This window comes from Nansenia antarctica (genome assembly GCF_963989245.1).
Source record: "Nansenia antarctica genome assembly, chromosome: 16".
Lineage (NCBI taxonomy): Eukaryota > Metazoa > Chordata > Actinopteri > Argentiniformes > Microstomatidae > Nansenia > Nansenia antarctica.
The window spans coordinates 19516399-19536254 of NC_137686.1; the positions used below are offsets into that span (position 1 = coordinate 19516399).

At 42.8% G+C, this 19856-nt stretch overlaps 1 protein-coding gene across 2 annotated transcripts in view; it reads right to left on the minus strand.

Moving 5' to 3' along the window:
- Positions 1-10589, minus strand: part of insra (insulin receptor a) — a 45929-nt gene extending 35340 nt beyond the window's left edge. Inside the window, exons 1-2 of one of the 2 annotated variants that reach the window (XM_080546657.1) lie at positions 10462-10589; positions 403-951 (exon numbers count right to left, since the gene is read on the minus strand). In XM_080546657.1, coding sequence (XP_080402783.1) covers positions 403-951; positions 10462-10546 — 634 coding nt within the window. In that variant the 5' untranslated portion in view covers positions 10547-10589. Of the gene's footprint in view, positions 1-402; positions 952-4592; positions 4678-10461 lie in introns of those variants that run through there. The other variant, XM_080546658.1, reaches the window with a different exon arrangement.
- Between the last annotated feature and the right edge of the window lie 9267 nt (positions 10590-19856).

A 19856-nucleotide genomic window follows, 5' to 3' on the forward strand; every position in this document is an offset into this window, starting at 1 on the left:
TCCACTTAATCTTGTTTCCGCTTCAGACCACTCTGTGTGTGTGTGTGTGTGTGTGTGAGACAACACTGCAAACCTGACTGCTCAACCTCCTTCTTTGAGGTCACCTAAATCTGGGATACCTAGTGAGTTCAAAGATCTACTTTGACTGATAAATAAATAGCTATGGAGAAGGGCAACCAAGTTGGGACACCGACAGAAACAAAAGGTGGTGACACTTTACATTTGGTTGCCCCTGTGACAGTGTAGTGACACCAACTAACAAGATTGTATTCATTACAGAGAAATTACAGAGCTACGTACTACACAGGTTCAGGGCCAACTCAAAGTTAAGTGTGACCCCAAACAAATACGATCCAACAGTCCACTATGAAGAAAAGAAAATATAGAGAAAGAACCACTTACTTTTCTGACAGTGCTTCTGCGTCCAGCAGCGCTCGTTGAAGTTCCCGTTGATGGTGGTCTGGAGGCAGGTGGTCTTGCCCTTGGCCGCACCGGGACACACGTCCCCGCACTCCCGGTCGTTCTTATTGGCCACGATGTAGTTGTCCTCCACCGTGTCCAGGATCTTGGACCAGTCCAGGGTGGAGAGGTAGCAGAGGTCGGGGTTCTTCTCGATCCGGACCGCCCCGCGGGTGATGTTCATCAGGCTGTGGAGGCCGATCTCCCTCAGCTGGAGCATCTCAAACAGGACCAGGGCGTAGTTGAAGAACAGGTTGTTCCCCCGGATGACGGTGAGGTTGGGGAAGAGGTCCTGGAGGGTCTCCACGCCGTAGACGCGGAACAGCAGCAGGTAGTCGGTGACCACCGTCAGCTTGGGGAAGCTGAGGCCACGGAAGTCCTCCGGCTTGGTCTTGAACATGAGCAGGATCTTCAGGTGGCCCTCGATCACCGTGCAGTTCTCCAACGTGTGGAGGTTGGTCACGTTGTTCCGGATGTCCTTGCTCGGGCAAACTGAGATGGGGACGGGAGAGACAGAGAGAGAGAGGGAGGGAGGGAGAGAGAGAGAGAGAGATGGAGGACGGGAGAGGAAGAGGGAGAGAGAGAGAGAGAGATGGAGGACGGGAGAGGAAGAGGGAGAGGGCGTTGGAGGGAGGGAGAGAGAGAGAGAAAGAGACATAAGAAAATGTTTTGAGACCGGTGGACTTATCAGGATGAAAGATCTCATGGGGAATAAACAACAACACTAAGGCCCATAATGATCAGTTAAGCTCCATAACAAATACCCCTGAGAGCTGAGCTTTCCTCGGCTTACATCCAGTCTCTAAGGAAATAAACAGCACTTATCTACTACTACTACTGCTACTACTACTACTTTCATTAAGAAAGAATGGAAATTAATGGAACTTTGGAACTTTGGAACTTGGAACTTTTTACTTATTGAGCCTGCACTGTTTTATCTATTTATTTATTGAATGTTTTCTGTCTGCCCTAACTAAGCTGTTTGACAACAAAATTTCCCCATTGGGGACAATAAAGGTTTTCATCATCTTCATCATCAAGAGCTCTTTTAAAGTCAATCATTTGTTACAAACGTAACTTAACTGTTACAATTTGACGTATTTATTGTAATGTAATGTAATTTACTGTATCGTAACAGAATTGGAGTCAAAATGTTGAGACCCTCAACACTGATTAAAATGCTGTAATTCAGAAAGCCTATAAAGTTGTTATGTTGTTTATATACTCATTTAGGTCAGATATGGCTGATTATATGTATGGGTAGCTCAGAGCAAGATGGCTGTACTGCATTCTTGTAACCTTAATTGCAAAAACAGTTTTGGAGGGGAAAAAAAAAAGGGATGGCCTGGCAGATCAAAACAGACCAGTCTGAATTAAGAGAAATATTGCCCAGAAAATATGTGGTTATGTCTTGCTTTGATGAAAACCATGCCCCTCTGCTGACAGTTTGTTTAGCAACCGCATATCTGGCAGTTACCCAAAATCTAATATGGAGTGCTGTCATCAGTGTCAACTTGTGTTCATCTCTGACTACTCTTATTTGGCGTGAAGCAGCAGCTGTAACTTAAGAACATTCAAAACACTAGCTAATGTGTTAAAAATATGCCCATGCAGAGGCCTCTGGAGGATTGCCTGTATGATATAGTACAGTGTAACACTGTAGGTTAGGGGCTTTTTCACTACCGGACTGGTGTGACACATCGTCCTGAATAACACACCAGTGTTTCGGTTTCTCAATGCTATTCATCTATGTCGCTTTATAGTATAACTGGTGTGTGTGTGTGTGTGTGTGTGTGTGTGTGTGTGTGTGTGTTTATGTGTTGCCTCGACATTAATCGTACACTCGTGCTGTGTTTCTAATAAGTGAAACTCACCACAGCGGACACGGTAAAATGATTCTACTCTACTCTGCCACAGCCTTACATCATCCCAGTCCTAATCAATCTGCCTGTTTTGAAGCAGATGCCTTTTGTGTGACATAACACATCTAATGATGGTCATAAAAACTTTTCCCTCTACAGGTGCAGCTCGGGACATTCCATCCTCAATTTTACAGTTCACAAGTCAGGCAGCTGGAGGAGCGAGTGCTGGCGAGAGCGCTCGCTGTATTTGTTTATATACTACCACAGAGCTGTGTGTGTGTGTGTGTGTGTGTGTGTGTGTGTGTACGTGCGTCGCGCACACACACACACACACACACACACACACACACACACCTCAGGCCAATTGGTCAGCCTAGTGGGGTAGAGGTAAAAGAGCTCGCTACACATCTTTATGACAGGGGCTCATTTTACACCTCACATCTGTGGGTTGCATAACAGTTAGAGAGAGAGAGAGAGAGAGAGAGAGAGAGAGAGAGAGAGAGAGAGAGAGAGAGAGAGAGAGACTACACACTCACTACACCCTGTGACGAAAGACAACAGCCTCTCAGCTAAATGACCTTTATAACCAAACCACCGGCCTGCACAAAAGAATGGTGCGTACGGCTCACTCTACTCGTTTAGACTTCCTGATGTTCTCAGGGAAGTAACCGTTGCTCGCAAACATGAACGGAATCCCAACCACCTGTAATTTAAAACACCTTTCCAAAGGGGGTCGAGACCGCAGAGGTCATAGGGGAACGTACAGAGACCGCAGCGGGGTCTACTGTACACCGGTGGGGTGACTACTTGATCCATTACGCAGGTTCTTCTGACAACTCATTTACACCCGCGATAAAGAGAACCTCCATCTCCCTTTCTCACAGAAAGACTCATAAACGAGTGGAACGGAAGTGAAGAACATGAGGCAGGAGAGGGGATGTGTGGGGTGGCAGTAAGCTGAACCAGCCGGGGAGAGAGAGCTGTGTGACACTGACCACTCTGAGAAGGCAACACACACACACACACACACACACACACACACACACACACACACACACCTCCCGTCAGTGTACACTTTCAGCCAGAGCTGTATTTATAGCGCTGCATTCCCAATTGAGAATCTAATACACGCCGTACCGACAGAGACTAGCATTGGAAACTGGAACACTGCAGCTCTGGTGTGTATGTGAGGAATTCGGGGACAGTGAGAAAGACAGGGGTTGCCTGGCTGACTGACTCAGTTGTGAATGTCAGACATGGGTCAGAACTGTAGAAAGCTGGCTACTCATAAAACACAACCCATTACCATTCACTTCCACCAGAGTACCCAGAATTGTGCTTTTCAGCATTGCCACATGCAACAACAACAAAAAAGAAGAAAAAAAAAAGAAACTGCCACAATACGATAAACCCAAATAAAACTATAATAAACAAGAGATAGTTGAATAGTTAAATTACTAACAGACAGAGTGGTAAATCGACATTGCCACATTGCTTAGTCTATAACGCTGGGTTATTCCTGTAGACAGGAAGAAAAGAAAAAACGACATGTTTTGGGAACATCACAAGCGATGGGGTTACCATGGAAACCAGGCTCTCTCTCTAGCTCTTCATTAGCTTTCAGGACATAGATTGGTCTCAGCCAGACGAGTCTGAAAACACAGGGCCTGATGCTGTCTGTGCCTCTCAGGGAGCAGCTACTTAAACAGGATCAGGAAGGACAGCACATTTCCATTGGCCAATATCAAAACCGACCCAATTGACAGATATTCACTTTAAAGACTCATTAAAAGAGGGAGGGGGGGGCGTCTGATGCAGGTCCGCCCTCTAAACAAGCCCCCCCCCAAGCAAGGAAAAACAACCTTAATTGGCCGTAATAGAGGCTTGTTGCACCTTTTCTGTTAATAAAGAATAACAGGGGTGATTAACCACAGCATGAAAAGGCTTAAATTCAAAGGTTAACTACCAGTCACGGGACAGTAGCTGCTGACAGAAACCACTCTGCAAAATGTAATTTAAAACCAAAAAACAACAACATTGATTCACTTTAAGGCGAACTGCTAAACTGTTGTCAAGCTATTAAAGCTCTTATGAAATAGTCTGGGTTTTCAAGGTTAATGGAGGATGTAACAGAGGGCAACATCTTTGTCTAAAAAACTACCGATGGAAAACATAACAAAACAAAAAAAAACATAACACTAAAGCATCACAAAACGTTTTTTTTGGTGTGTGTGAAAAGCAAACAGACAGGATTCCCGATACATCACTCACCCCTGTCAGTCGCCTAGCTGGACAGTCTGGCTTCTACTCCATGACTGTCTTGATCTCTTTACAGTAACCTACAGAGACCGCACACACGCACGTACGCACTTACGCACACACACACAAACACAGGTCAATCCAGATGTCAATACCAGCGAAGACGGAAGGCGCTATCCCGGGCCGTGCACATTTACATTATCACCGGGCCTCCCCCCCTACAGAACTGAGGCCTCACGAAGAGCGCAAACACACAGCGATTGCAACACTTCCCTTTTCAAGGTTTCGCTGGTTAGCCTCGTTGTTTTTCAACATATGCCTGAAACTGCAGTACACACAGAGCATAGGTCACCGAGGAACAAATGGAGCGTTGCTAAATTGGTGTGATTGGTAATCAAACACCAATAATGGCCGGTTGGCTGTAAAAGCTCATCAATAATTGATCGACCAGAAGCGCATGGCTTAGGCATTCAAAACAATAACATGATGACAGCTGTAAACAAGAACTAGCCTACTATTCAACCCTCTGCTGATAGTTGAACTATGATCTTGTAAATCTTAAACGGAGCAGTAAGCAGTTATTTCACAAGTAATTAGGATTAGAACCATCTAGGGCACACGCCAAAATAGGAGTTGTACCACCACCATCGTCGGCTTGCTATCTGTTTGGTCAGGCGTGATAATAACCCCATTAGCGCCCTATCAGGAACCCACAACTACTCTAGTCAACTAACATCACTCAATGACTCAAGGCATTTGAGGCCAAAACAAAGTCTTGTAAAGTACATTACTCCTTCCATTCAAATAGGCCAAAGCACAGATTTCCCACAGGGTAAGGTAATGAGGTAGCTCACAGAAGGGCCTGCGGAGCGGCGGCCCGACACAGAGGAGAACACGGTGGTTCACCTGCTCACCAGCTGCTTCCACTTCCACATCTCCTCATAGAAATGAGAGTGAAAACAAGAAAACCTACAGCTTTTCTTAGGGCAAAAAAACCCAAGACTGACTAAATCATTGTCACATTCAAAACATACCGGTATATGATTTTTAGGCTAACAGGGATTTTCACAGGTGGTGTGTAGGACCCCCTAGGCGTCTCTCAGTCCGAGTTACACTACTGTTTAGATTCACATTCACACCCTGACAACTAGTGTTGTTCCGATACCGATACGCACAAAAATGCTAGTATCGGCGAGTACTAACAAAAAAAATTCCGTTTTTTTTTTTTTTTTTTTAAGTACTAAAGTTATTTTGTTTGTAAATGTTCACTTGCTGTTGCACTACTACTACGACTGTTTCATATCTTAAATGGATATTGCACTGATTGGCATCTGTGAGAGCCACATTTCAGGTTTTATAAGGGGTTGATTTTCTTGTCACCATACCAGGTAGACAATAAAAAAAAGTTCTATAGTATTCACTCTCTGTTGGTATTTTTTCCTGTTTTACAAAGGTTTTGAGCAGTGCCAGACTAAGTGTTAGCAATAATTTTACATCGAGGTGAGTATGCGGCTCAAAAAACATGTTTTTTTGTTTTGTTTTTTCAAACGCCGTGGTATCGGATCGGTACTCGGTATCGGCAAGTACTGCACGGTCAGGTATCGGTATCGGGATCGGGATCAAAAAATGGTATCGGAACAACACTACTGACAACAAGCGACTATCCTAAACTTGACTGACAGCAGAATTCATAATCATATCTCTTAATTATAAGAGGTCTCAGGCAACATGAATGGACATACCTGAAGTGCACACAGGACATTGTTGACACTGAGGTAATTATTGCCTCCGTTGGTTGGAACACAATAACAAGGACATTTCCTTTATCGGGGGCAGCATGTCAAGGTGACACACCTTGGAACAAGACGTCTTTGTCAGACACTTGAGTGTCAGATCAGAGGCTAGCGATGAGTGTGGATGTGGCAGATTATTGCATTTTCACCATGATTGCATTTTATGACAAGTGAACATGTCAACCAAGATTAAAAGGCTATTATTGAAGGGTAGAAACAACACAAACGTTCTATTGTGTATGTCCACCACACACAGTCAGTCATGACTTCATTTACATTCAGATTTACATTTTTTGGCATTTAAGAAGACGCCCAAGCGACTTACATTTGTCTCAGTAAGTACATCATCTATCCATCAGTCATCATAAGAAAAAAGCAATCTATGCCAAAACCAGGGGCAATTGGCAGTTACAATGCTAGAAGCTAGAATAATTCTTTTCAGATACGCACACACACAAAGACACACACACACACACACACCCTCACACACACAAAACAGGCATTTGAAGATCCGATGCAGTGTGGTAGGGCCTATATTTAGGGGGGGTGTGTGTGTGTGTGTCCCCTCACCTCTAAGACCATGTTCATCAGAACACACCGCCTGATGAAACGTACGCTCTTTTCCTGCGGCTAACCTCAGCTCATCGACGGCAAATTATTTTTAATTAAGTGGTAGGACCAATACGCAGCGAGGAGGGCAGAAGAGGTGGTCGACCGCAACTGAAGATAGTATCTGCTAACTCCTCTCACACACGCACACCTCAGACTCTGTGGTGAATAACTCCTCTCACACACGCACACCTCAGACTCTGTGGTGAAGACGAGGAACAAGCAGTTGGGGCATGGACCACCAACATCTGAGTAGCAGTGAGGTGTGACGTTTCCATGAAAGCAACATGCATGTTCACTGTGTAGGAGCCGCCGCCCAGGTTTCAAACAGTATTTGAAATAGTTTAAAATACTTTTCTATACTGTATATGTTTGATTCAATGTGCCCTGGTTCAATGGAACCAAAATGTCAAATATTTGTCTATACATGTCTGTGTTGGTATGGTAACTATTCTGAGTACAACTCCGATTACAATTTCAGAAGGGGGGGGGGGGATCAAGTCGCAGTTTCATTACCTGAGATCACCACGTTCTCTGTGAAGTACCGAGTTGTAAATCATTGTTACACACAAAGCACCTCTTTTGACGAGAGTGACACTTAACAACAGGCCACCAGACATGCAGCGCCCCCGTAGAGATTTATCACTCGTACACTACTGGTTTGACTACCTGACCACCGGAGATGGGATTCACAACCTGGGGTGAACTGAACTAACTTGGCAAAATGGGGAGTGTAACATTACAGAAGATGGAAATAGAATGTGAGAAAGCTCATGTGAAGACAGTGAGAGAAGGAGACGTGGTGTACAGGTCTCACTGTAAGGGATGTAGAGCTAAGCTAAGGCTGGAAGGCCTATTATTAGAGTCAACATCAACAACAACAACACCACCACCACCACAGAGGATTATCTAATCTGTACATTGGTCACCTATAGCCTAGATGAAGGGAACGTGTTAGACAGCCATCTACAAGCGGTCCCTTTCACAGCACCAGATTCACTGACTTCACTGCATTAGTCAGTTAAAGTTATGAAACCTCTCGGTGAGGCCCAAGTTTCACTCTTCCCCTCTGTGGTTCACTCTCTCTTAAGTCTGAAAGGAGCTAGAGGGGGGCCAGCTTCGCAATTACACAACTTGTTTATGATTTATGTTCGCAGATTCTCGCACAAACTGGTTTGATGACATTGCCCAGTCACCCCCCTTTCTGTTCATAACGAAAGTTAGTTCACGTCTTTGTTTATTCCCAGCTAAAAATAAAAAAAATAAAATAATAATAATAATTACACATTAACAACATAGTTATTGATATGAGAACCTTCATTCAAATGAAGCATTGGCCATGAGAGGGAAAACTTCTAAAGACATAAACCGCTTGAGGAATATGCCCTACTTCATAATAAAATAAGTAGGCTATTATTAGTACTAGTATACTACTATATTCTACTTCTCTATTCTCATTTGCTTGTCAAATAGTTTAGCCTAAATATCATATTACGAGTGTGGGTTCAGCCTAGCGACACAGAGAACTGAAAACATATGTTCCTTCCTTCTAGTGCTGGAGGTGTTGATTGCGGTTCTGTGAGTGTGACAGACGATTCACACAGAGAAGCATTTCACATCGTTAGTCCTCTCAGACCTGGGTCCCATAAGACCATGACTTATTTTACGTATTTCAGAAGTGTGTGTGTGTGTGTGTGTGTGTGGGGGGGGGGGGGGGGTCACTTTGCTGACAATATACTGTGATGAAATCGTTTAATCTTTTTGGCAATGACATTTCTGTTCACTTTAACTGACTGCGAAAAACATAATAATTTACATTTATCATGTGATAAATGTGATCATGTCATTACACCGGTGGATTAAGAGACGGTCCATGTAGTTCATAGAGTAGGCTAAGTTACAACACAGGAACAGGGGCAACTTAGTGTAAACTGCGACCAAAACTTTAAGGACTAAAGCAACGACGGCTAAATTGAGCACAGGCCAATGTTTCCTTTGGCCAAGCAAAAGCCAAGTGTGTCACAAGCTTAGTTATATTTATGCATCTATTTCAGAGGGATTCGAAGTCCAGACAATTGAGAAACACAAGAACTGAGAGAACAGTTTAGACATCGGTTTGCTGCGACCATGGCAATTCTTATCCTCCATTTCAACTCCTTTGGTTCATCTTGGGTTATTCTACGACATTCGTCCAAGTGTCCTGGCAAAAATGACATTGACATTCTTTTGACATACTTTTTCGTTTGACATACTTTCAATTGTATGTATTGCATGCAACATCACCTCTGCAGTTACTCAAACACATCATAAACATATCGCTTTTTATCACTATACTAGTAGTGACACTAGTATTATGGGCAGGTGGCCTAACAGCAGAATTACCAGTAGGTATTATAAGTGTTTACATTCAGTGTTTTTCATCCTGGCAGGCTAATGCAGGGGAGATTATTGAATTGTTCCCAGTCATTTCTCTCTCTCTCTCTACGCATTGGCTAATCATGATCTTCGACCAACAACATTACTTCAATGGAAAATAAAGAGGCATAAACCTTTGTGTTGTATTCATCTATTGCTTCTACTGTCCTATTACATGTGCTGCATGATGCATACTGTATATATATGTTCTACAAAATGTATTTTAACAAAAGCTGTAATATTTACAGCATTGCCACAGCAAGAAATATTTATCGAATAATTTTTTTGTCAGATTAGCCTAAGAAATTACTTCATTATAAGATTGTGACCATATTTATCGAAGAATTTTTTGTCAGATTAGCCTAAGTCAGAAATTACTCCATTATAAGATTGTGACCATATTTCTCTCCTCCCATCTCTGATGATTCATGCTCAGGTAAGATGTTTGTTAGCTATAAGAAAAACAAGTTGCAAAAACATTTTGATGTTGTGCATTTACCGAAAACCCCAAAGAGCCAATAAACATCAACCTTTGTCCCTCCAATACACTGGGCTTCAGACAACACTGCTGTCATCACATCTGACCTGATATCAGTGCAGAAAGTTGTCACATCATCATAGATGACTGGCACTCTCTCTGCTTTCCAATCGTCAACATTCAATGTTCAATTCACAGATAAATAAATACATACACACACAGGGCATACCGTGAAGTTAGAATTATAAGGTTCTATCTCCATTTTGGTCAAAATTGAGTTTTTTTTAAATACATAATCAGATCCATTAGGTGTTTATTAATGCCTGTGTGGTGTTCTTTTTAAAATGTTGACATTTTTGAGTTAGTGATTCATAAAATACAAAGGTTACATCTCACAAAACATAATGGAATGTAACAACTTTGACGCTCAATATCTCTGAACTGCCCTAAACGGAGATAGAACCTTATCATTCTAAGCTCACGAATTCACAGATAAATAAATACACACACACACAGGGCATACATACATCAGGACACATCTATCTGCCCCAGACGAGATGAGATGAGGTGACTGATCAATACTTACTCTCTCCATTCGTTTGGGGACAATTCCAGCAGGCAATGTAGACGACAGTAGTCACAAACACCACCAGGAAAGTCCGGGGCCACATATTGACTCAAGTCAAGTCAATAATACTCAATACTGTTGGAAGAGTCAAGCTGGAGAGAGAATCCGGGAGCACTCAATTAAAACTAGCCAGTAAAGCCAGTTAGGGAAGAAAAAAAAAAGACTCAAGCAGAATAATTGGTTAAGGCGCTATAATAACCAGCAGGTAAACAAAAATAAAAACAGCCATCCCGAAAAAATGGGCGGAGGGAAGATAGAACTCAGGGTCCAACGTGTTCAGTCCGATGGAGATGCTAGGTAGCTAACGTGCTAACCCTGGTCAGGTGGTGGACACTCCGAATCACCACGGACGAATGCGAGCGAGGGACACATTGTGACTAAACGAAGCACAAGTCTTCATTTGCAATAAATCGAGAGGCATTTGCTTAGTAGTCTGATAGTCTGAATTTTCCACTGTAACTGTTAACGTCAACAGTTCATCCAAACCAAACAGATCACGCTAGCTTGGGGGAGCTAGCTAGCTGTGTTACAGAGCAGGCCACGAATAAAGTTAGTGGTAAAAGCTTCGCAACTCGCAGTTCAATACTCTCTCTGGGTACCAACAAAAGCAATGTCGCTATATATCTTTACTCGGAAATTGCTCGGTTCATTGCATTGCACGGAACCAGTTATTTTTGCCGTAATTTCTCCAGTAATCGCTCCAGTCCTGGGTTGTGGAGCTCCGCCGCTGACAACCTGAGGGTCTTCTGGCTCCACGGCAGCGTGGCTGCGTAGTAAACCTGCGATGGGTCACTGCGCTTCACTCACACAACAACAGCTGTCTGTCTCTCACAAAAAGAGCCACAATCTTCTTGGATTAACGTAGTCGTACAGTCAAGTGTTCGCTATACTAATTCAACATTTCAAGTCATAGAAACGTGTGGTAACAGTGCATGGAGGAATAAATCCAATTGACTGATTCAGTCAGCGCTGCAGAGATTTCAACGCGACTCGCTGAACTCAGGACAACTGTCACTGTACGCAAGTCGTTCGCCTTTCGTTTCGTGATCAAAATAAAACCGTATTCCAGAGATTGCACACTTGCACACGCGGCTAATCTTTTGCCCCAAATAAACAAACGCTTATTTTAAGACGAGAATAACCCCAAAAAAATAAAACCGTATTTGACTCTCCGACACCAGAGGTAGATTGTACAGTCTCTCTCCCAGGTCCCCTAGGATCCCCGTCTCTCTCTGCCTCTCTCAGAGACAGTCAACACGACCTGCCAGTGAGCCAGACGGGCTGGCGGGGAAACACGGACTGGAGTTTAAAATTGGATTATAGCCAGCTAACGCAGATTTAGAGAGAAAATAAATGCCGAGCCAGATTAATTATTGGAAGAATTGTCTGGGAGGGAGCTCCTCTCTCATTTTGGGAGGACTCAGAACTGGCAATGTGCGCGATTTCTGATCGTATTTCAACGGTAGCTATTCTTTTTTTCTTCTTTTTCTTTTATCTACGACTTCCTTTGAACTCTAATTTCTCCAGTTAGGATTTAGGAGTCAGGAAGGGGGAGGGAGGGGCAGTCTCTCAACATGTAAAAAGTCATTATTATCCCCAAAATACAGGGACACCTGAAATATTCTCTATATTTAGAAATAGGGAAATATAAACGTTTCCAAGCATCACATTTTCCAGCATTCTTATCTCTGTGACTGTAAGTCCTTGGCCTTTAGAAAGCCTTTATTGGAACAACAGCTGCACACCAAAAACATGTATCCACAGACATCATCCCCCAAGACCACTGTCATTCACCTAATTCACTTTCATCTCCAATTTCAGTAATAATGATATTTGTCATAAAAACATGTCACAAATATGTCATCCTTTTCTCCTGTAAGAATGCATGCCCTCCTACTTTGTGTCCCTGTTGGCTACAGTTGTTGCCTTACTGTGCTGAGGAGAGCTGGCTCTGACACACATAATGTCCTCTGTTTGGGGACGAGGACAGTGGGAGGGGGGAAAACAAAGCAAAAACAGAGACAATGTTTCCAAACGGACAAAACCTGATTCTGATTCTAGAAAGCTTCCTCTGCAAATTCTCAGACACAGATATGATGAGAAACGACTTTGGCTGGGCAGATAGCACAGTAGTGTATACAGCAGGAGATAATGCTTGTTTAACAGGGTTTGTGGTGAAACTCTTGTATCGGATGTCTGCAAAGGCATCCGTCCTCAAGAAACCTATGGGGGCCATGGTCCACTTAATCACACCGGTAATAGTGTTGAAAGGTTTGGTGAGAGACTTGTAACTAATTCCAAAATTGGAAAATGACCACAATGTTTCTTCCCGGCATCTTTCTGGGGTCAGGGGATTACGGGACAATACCATCCCCAATACAACAGCAAAAACTCACTCACTACCTGTTTACATTCTGTCTTCCAAGCAGAGGCACTGCCACAATAGATGAGAACGGAACCCGTTCTGTCATCAATGAAGTTAAAATAGAACTCTGTACCTACAGGAATTCTTTCCAAAGCTGCGTACATACACTATTACAATATTCACCCTGAATTCCTTAAGAACACACACAACCCTCTTTCTGTACTCTTTAGAGCTCAGAGAGGCTAAGCCTGGCACAAAGAGCCGTTGACTGAAGTTGTTCTGATTGTTAATCCATAATTGTGCCAACATTTAACGTTTCCTCAGAGGTAATATCTTCAACAATGCAGCCGTTGAACAATAACGTAGGGCAGTCGTTTTTACAATTACATTTTCACATTTGTCTAAGGTAAGATATTGCCATACTCCTGTCTTCTCCTGTTGTGATATGATGTCTGGAAAAGCACCAGCCCAGCACCTGCTCAACCACCACTAGAACCACCACCACCACCACCACCACCACCACCACCACCACCACCACCACCACCTCCACCACCACCACTAGAACCACTAGAACCACCACCACCACCACCACTACCACCACCACCACCACCACCACCACCACCACCACCACCACTAGAACCACCACCACCACCACCACCACCACCACCACCACCACCACCACCACCACCACAACCACCACCACCACAGAGAATGCAGCTCGCTAGGATCCTGCAGTCAAGAGAAGTGACTAGAATAACAAACATGTGTAATGAGTGCGCAGTTCAATACTGGTAACACCACCTGGTACAAATTGGTTAAATAATTCATACACTACAACAGGAGCTTGGAGAGATCTCAGCAGGACCCTCACAGAACACATCTGAAAGGAGAGGGTTAGCGGTGAATGTCACTGCCTTTATAACGGTGTTGTTGTGAAGTCACACTCACATGCTGCAGAGAGAGAGAGAGAGAGAGAGAGAGAGAGAGAGAGAGAGAGAGAGAGAGAGAGAGAGAGAGAGAGAGAGAGAGAGAGAGAGAGAGAGAGAGAGAGGGTGACTGGCAGTGGCTGTGTTAAGCCAATGAGCGGATTTCACAATGGGAACATCTGGTATTAGAGGAAGCTGTGCATAATTGTGTTGTCTGTCAGTGTTGGATGTCATAATAAGATTATGACATGTAAATGGGTGAACAGGAGCATGGGTGGGTGAAATTGTTTACATAATGTGCTACCTTTAAATCTTTTATTCATTGTCTCTGCTACTCAACACAGATTCCTTTTGTCGCTGTTTTCATGCATTTGAAAATGCATTTGATTATCGAGGATGTTTTTTGCTTTTTAGAAATTGATGCAGGATATTTGGTTATTGTGTGTGTGCGTGTGTTGTTGTTACTATGCAATTAGTGATATGTAGCTTTCTCATTTCCTTTTTTTCAAGAGAACCATTCACTCTTTCCTACTTTTTGATGAAAATCAGCATGCGGTCAACAAAACAAATATCCCTCTCAGTCAGACGGCCAGTTTAGTGATTTATGTAGCTCTTTTGAACAACAACAACAACAACAACAACAGATTAGGGTCATTAAGCGTGGCTCAGCAGCACTGATATGGTATTGATGTTAAACGAAGGAAAACAAATGACACATCAACACATGATGTGAATGCTGACAGTGTTGCCTTGTTGCCGTGGAGTCAGGGGTCTGTTGACTGAGCTCTGACTCCTAATCCCTCCTGGCCCTGATCCGGTTCCAGGGGCCTCCCAGGGGGGGTAGGTTACAGAGCGGCCACTCTCAGGGGTTTCTCTGCAATCCCATTACACCATGCACGACATGGCCGCAGACTAGTCCAGTTCTGGCCAGGGATGAGTGAGTTGGACTGAGTGAGTTGGCCCCTGCGGCAAGAGTGGGAACCAGTGAACAAACACTCTGGTTGTCACCTCAGCTTAAAGACCCACTGTGAGCAACTCTGGGCTGGATTCCTAAATTCATTATGTCGATGTGGCTGATGTCTGTTCAGGGTTATGATTACCTGATCTGTGTATTGACATCGACTTGCGTAACAACATCAAAACAGGATTTAGGCTACCGGGAAGGAATGTGAATACCCTTACACTTCAATCCCTTCCGCTAACAAACTTTTAAAGTTAAACACAGTAGTGAGAGTCACATCAATTCACCCTTAACCTGTCCTTATCCTGTATGTTATGTAGGTACAGTAGCACCCTGTTTGAACATAACAAGGACAACTAAAACAACAGGGTCAGGGTTCACACTGATAACTACTGTTGGAGGGCCTGACTCACTCTGTGTCCCAGAGGTATGTGTGCTGCTTTTGCCAAACAGGCAGGGCACACACCCATCCCCAGGTTAATGGTCAACCCCATGTCAGTGGAGGCCTGGAAGAAAAAAGAACACAGAATCTACATATAGAACATGGGAAAGGAGGCTTGACAGGGACCGGGCTCGTGAAAATACCCTTTCACACGCGCCGCTTGACAGGAAAAACAATGGAGTTCACCGCGTGATTCATCCCAGGGCTCTTCCAGGGCGCCACTGTGGTTGGAGGTAGAAGACGTTTAGGAAGAGGTGATGCCGTGTGTACAGACAGAATGTGACGTCTTCCACTCCTCCGGCTTCCCCTCCCCGGAGTGTCTGCGGGCCTTAGGTGTCTCATTCTAAAGAAAGACTCCTTCCTGATGCCATTTCCAGTCTACGCCAAAAACAATATTTTCAGTTTTGAGCCAGCTGATGGATGTTACGGCTCTGGGAGGTTCACGGACAAGTTCATTTACTACACGGGCGTGCTGCTACAGAGTTTTTTTGTGTGTGTGTGTGTGTGTGTTTGTGTGTGTTTGTGTGTGTTTGTGTGTGTGTGTGTTTGTGTGTGTATGTACAGTAACTGCAGTCCTTAATGCGGTAAAGGAATTTCTTTTTGGATGGATACTTTTAGTATGTGTGTGTGTGTGTGTGTGTGGAGAGTCGCCAGCTCCAGGAGAAATGTTTTTGAAGCATGTAAGCATTCTTCCAGTCTCATGCACCTAATCTGTGGTGAAAAGGTAAATGTGCGATGACAGTGTCTCTGCATCACAATACATTCCACTGGGTCTCCTGAACCCCATGGATCTTTTCCTCCACAAACTGTCACAGACAAATAAACACTGACATTCTAGCTGTTCCACTCACTTCACTCGCACCTCGGCTTTGGACTAGGTAATACTTTATAAAGTTTATAAAGTGCTAAGTAAAGTTGCTCTTGTCAAAACATGCTTACTCTCACCCACCTTGCCAGAAGACTGTCAGAACCATTTAACAGGCTCTCAATCTCAGGTGCAGGAATGAGCCAAAGCAGATATGATGAATCAATAGGTGTATGACAATCGAGGTGCAACATGTTGCAACAAGGGAACAATATTTACTACCAGAGCAATTTGAGAAATATCCAACCTCCAATAAGAAGGTCACAGCTTACTGTATAAGCCCTTGAATCAGTTAGGAAATACAATGACTATTTTGTTTGTGCATGTGAATGAATGAATGAATGAATGGTCTTTATTTGTCATTGATATAGTACAGGTACCATACAACGGAATTTGGGAGGGGGGGCTCACCTGGTGCTAGGAACAAAAAAACAACTAAAAAACAAGAAGGGAAAGGAGCTGGTTTACATAAATGTGACTTCCTGTTGGTGATACACACTGTATGTCAATTACTATCAAGACAGAACGTACTGTACAGCCACAACAGAGAGATCATGGACACAACATTTGACTTTATCAAACCCGGCGGTGCCAGCAGACACACTGTGTCTGAACACACTGTCCTCGGGGACATTCTGCACATCAGCCGACAAGCTTGAGATTCATCAATAGAATATATCAATGTTTTCATAAAGCTAGAAAGGATTTAGTGATATGATCAGCCATACACTCCTGCAACATACTAACATCTTACCCATATGATCCCACGTTTAAACATAAACTTCAGTAATCTCGAACTTTCCCCAGGTTGAATAGATGAATCATTTTCTGTGTGAAAGAGCTTTTCTGAGGTGGCCCCTGAGTGCCAGAACAATAAGATATTCAGTCGCTGCTATCCACTCAGCTATGGATCAAGGATCCGAAGGACGGATACCCAGGGGCTAAATGACAGATACCAGGGCGCTAAAAGATGACCAGGTCTGAATACCATAACATAGTGTAAAATGATCATCTTGTGAGAAATTAAGAGTGGCCATTGTGCTGATGAGTGCATCATTACCAAATCCATATGGCAGACCGAGACCATTGTCGGCTTCATTAGGAGACAATGACAGAGGATTAAGGCTAAGACTCTTATTAGTATCTCTTCCATCCCTGAGTTAAGACCACACAACACCTGCTGCTCTATTTAGGACTTTCCAAGGCATCATCACATTCCATAATGATATACACCATTCAAATAACGAGGAAACCAGGCTACGTAAGGAGTGATTATCCTCTATACATTTAGGGGAAGTCTCAATAGAAGAATCACATGAGGATTACTGTCATTTTACAGACAGTAGTCATTTTAGGTGCTCAGATCCTGTTACGAAGGCTGTCCAGCCTCAAGAATCTTATGGGAGTTCCACTACTAAGTCTTTTCAGTAAACCAAACATCTCTATTTCCTTCCTACTTTTACAGCTCTGGTGTCAAACCAAAAGATTGAAGATGAATTAAGATTGGGTAAAAACAATAACTTGATTGCACTTGGTAGCAACTGTTATTCAGCACCTGAGAGACTGGATGCAAGTACCTACGCAAGTTTGCCTCTAGCTCACTGCTGTCACCGTGTGGCTCTATGGAAGATTTTCATCTCTATTGTTTTGTCTGGGGTACTTGTCTGTCAGTATTACTAAAGACACACACACGCATGCACACACATACTCATATACGAAACAAATGCACACAGCGCAATGTACAATAAACCTTTAATAAATAGTTTGTCATTAGTTTCCCATATTTACATTATATCCACCATTTGACTCATGTTGCCGTTTTCGTTTCTTGGCTAATTTGAGGCACACAGAGGGGGGCTCAGGCCACAGAGCACACTGTATTAATAAACAGAAGTGGCTAGCAAGAGAGGTTGAGAAATGTAGTTGCACCATTTAATAGACTGTACTGTATAAGTTGCCATCTCCTTAAACATACATACATATAGACACAATTACGGTACGTACAGGTATTTTTGTACATTTGCTCTCATAAGGAGACATCTGATTGTGTACTGTATATATGTGTGCATCCGGGGCTGGTGCAGAATCATATGAATTAATGTAGGGTTTTTAATAATTGACTTTCCTTAGGTTGGTCCGATATTTTATTACAAACATTTTGAACAGAAGCTAATGTGAATGGCCTCAAGTCTGCTAACCTTTCCTCAGAAATTATAAACAGCATCTTAAGAGGGTATGTTAACATAGCTTAGAACATTGGATGATAGACAGTCATCAATTGATTAAATTCTGTAAAAAGAAATAAGCTTATTAAAGTGAGTTAACCACTGAGGAATGTGTTTTTAAACCAGAGATCAAGACGGAGGACAATAAAATGCTTGACATTCAAGTGTTAAAAGCTATCATAAATAGCACTTGAATTCCAATTTGTAACAACAAATGAAGACAAATGAAACACATACAAAACAACGAAACAGTAAAAGCAGTCACAGACAAAATCAAAACAGTCATACAATAAAAAATATGGCACAAAGAAAAAAAATCTAAAGTATGTTGAAATTCCGATAAATGTTGTACAGTTTGAAACCAACTGTTATTCAGTTCAGGTTGTGATTTGGTGATTTCAATGCACTTGAGGCTCATTTACAAATAGCAAAATCGTTCAAAAGTACAACAGCAAAGATTTACTGGAAATACAGTATCTGAAATGTATTTGCGATCAACGACAGAAATGCCAAGCACCCCAATTACAATTTACAGTACATGGGAGCTAAAACATCATAAATCTTCGTTAAATAGTTTACAGACTAAATCCAAATACCACATGTATGTGTAGCCTTTTTCTATGATAATACATCACATTTAACCTTTAAATGTCCTACTGCAGCAGTACAAGTGATATTTCATCTTACTGAACCTAATGATATTATCCAAAATATGTTTTATAATCAACTTCAGTGCTCACACTGATACCAAAAATACAGACGAAAGCGTTCTGTTGAATGAACTAGCTCCAGTCCTGCCAGCCTTTGTTTTGAACTAAAGTTGTACCAAATTAGAGGAAGAGGTGAAGTAGAATTGAAAGAAGAGAAAAAGCAAGAATTAAATGTATGGACGCTCCGATGGGAGCAATAGAAACCATTACAGCCGTCTCAGACCACGGTCTTCATACAGGTTACGTAATATTAATATGAAGTCACTCCAAGGCAACATTTATCTTTAATAAAGCACAACTAGCCTTAAGTAGTGTGAACACAGGAAAATATACAACCAAAAACTGTAAAAGTTAGCTAAATCGGCAGGTAAACATTGGATTGGAAAGTGTTATGACTAATAAAGTGGTCTCTCAACACACTTCTCTCTGGCAAGTGTGATTATATTCAATGAAAATTGGCGTCTCTGAAATGTTTCTTTCAAGTAGACTGTAGTGTAGTCACTCCATAAAAATGTCCTATGTTTAACTCTGTACGGTCAATAGGGACGGTATTAGTGCCTCTCCAAGACTAATCTGAAGACTAATTTCTCCTCTTGTATACGGCAGCTCTCTTCCCAACTATACAGTATACCACAGAGGAACACTTGCTCTCCCTACCCTCTTAGACATGAAGACAGAAGTTCAGTCACAACAAAAAGCGCCACAACAGAAGTTATCTTGTGAACTGGGCCAGTAAGAGAAGAGCTCGACCTGTTGCTGTGACCTGTGTTTTTCTTTCTTTAGGACAAACGACATGGTTGTTCACTGAACGGGCCGTGTGTGTGTGTGTGTGTGTGTGTGTGTGTGTGGGGGGGGGGGG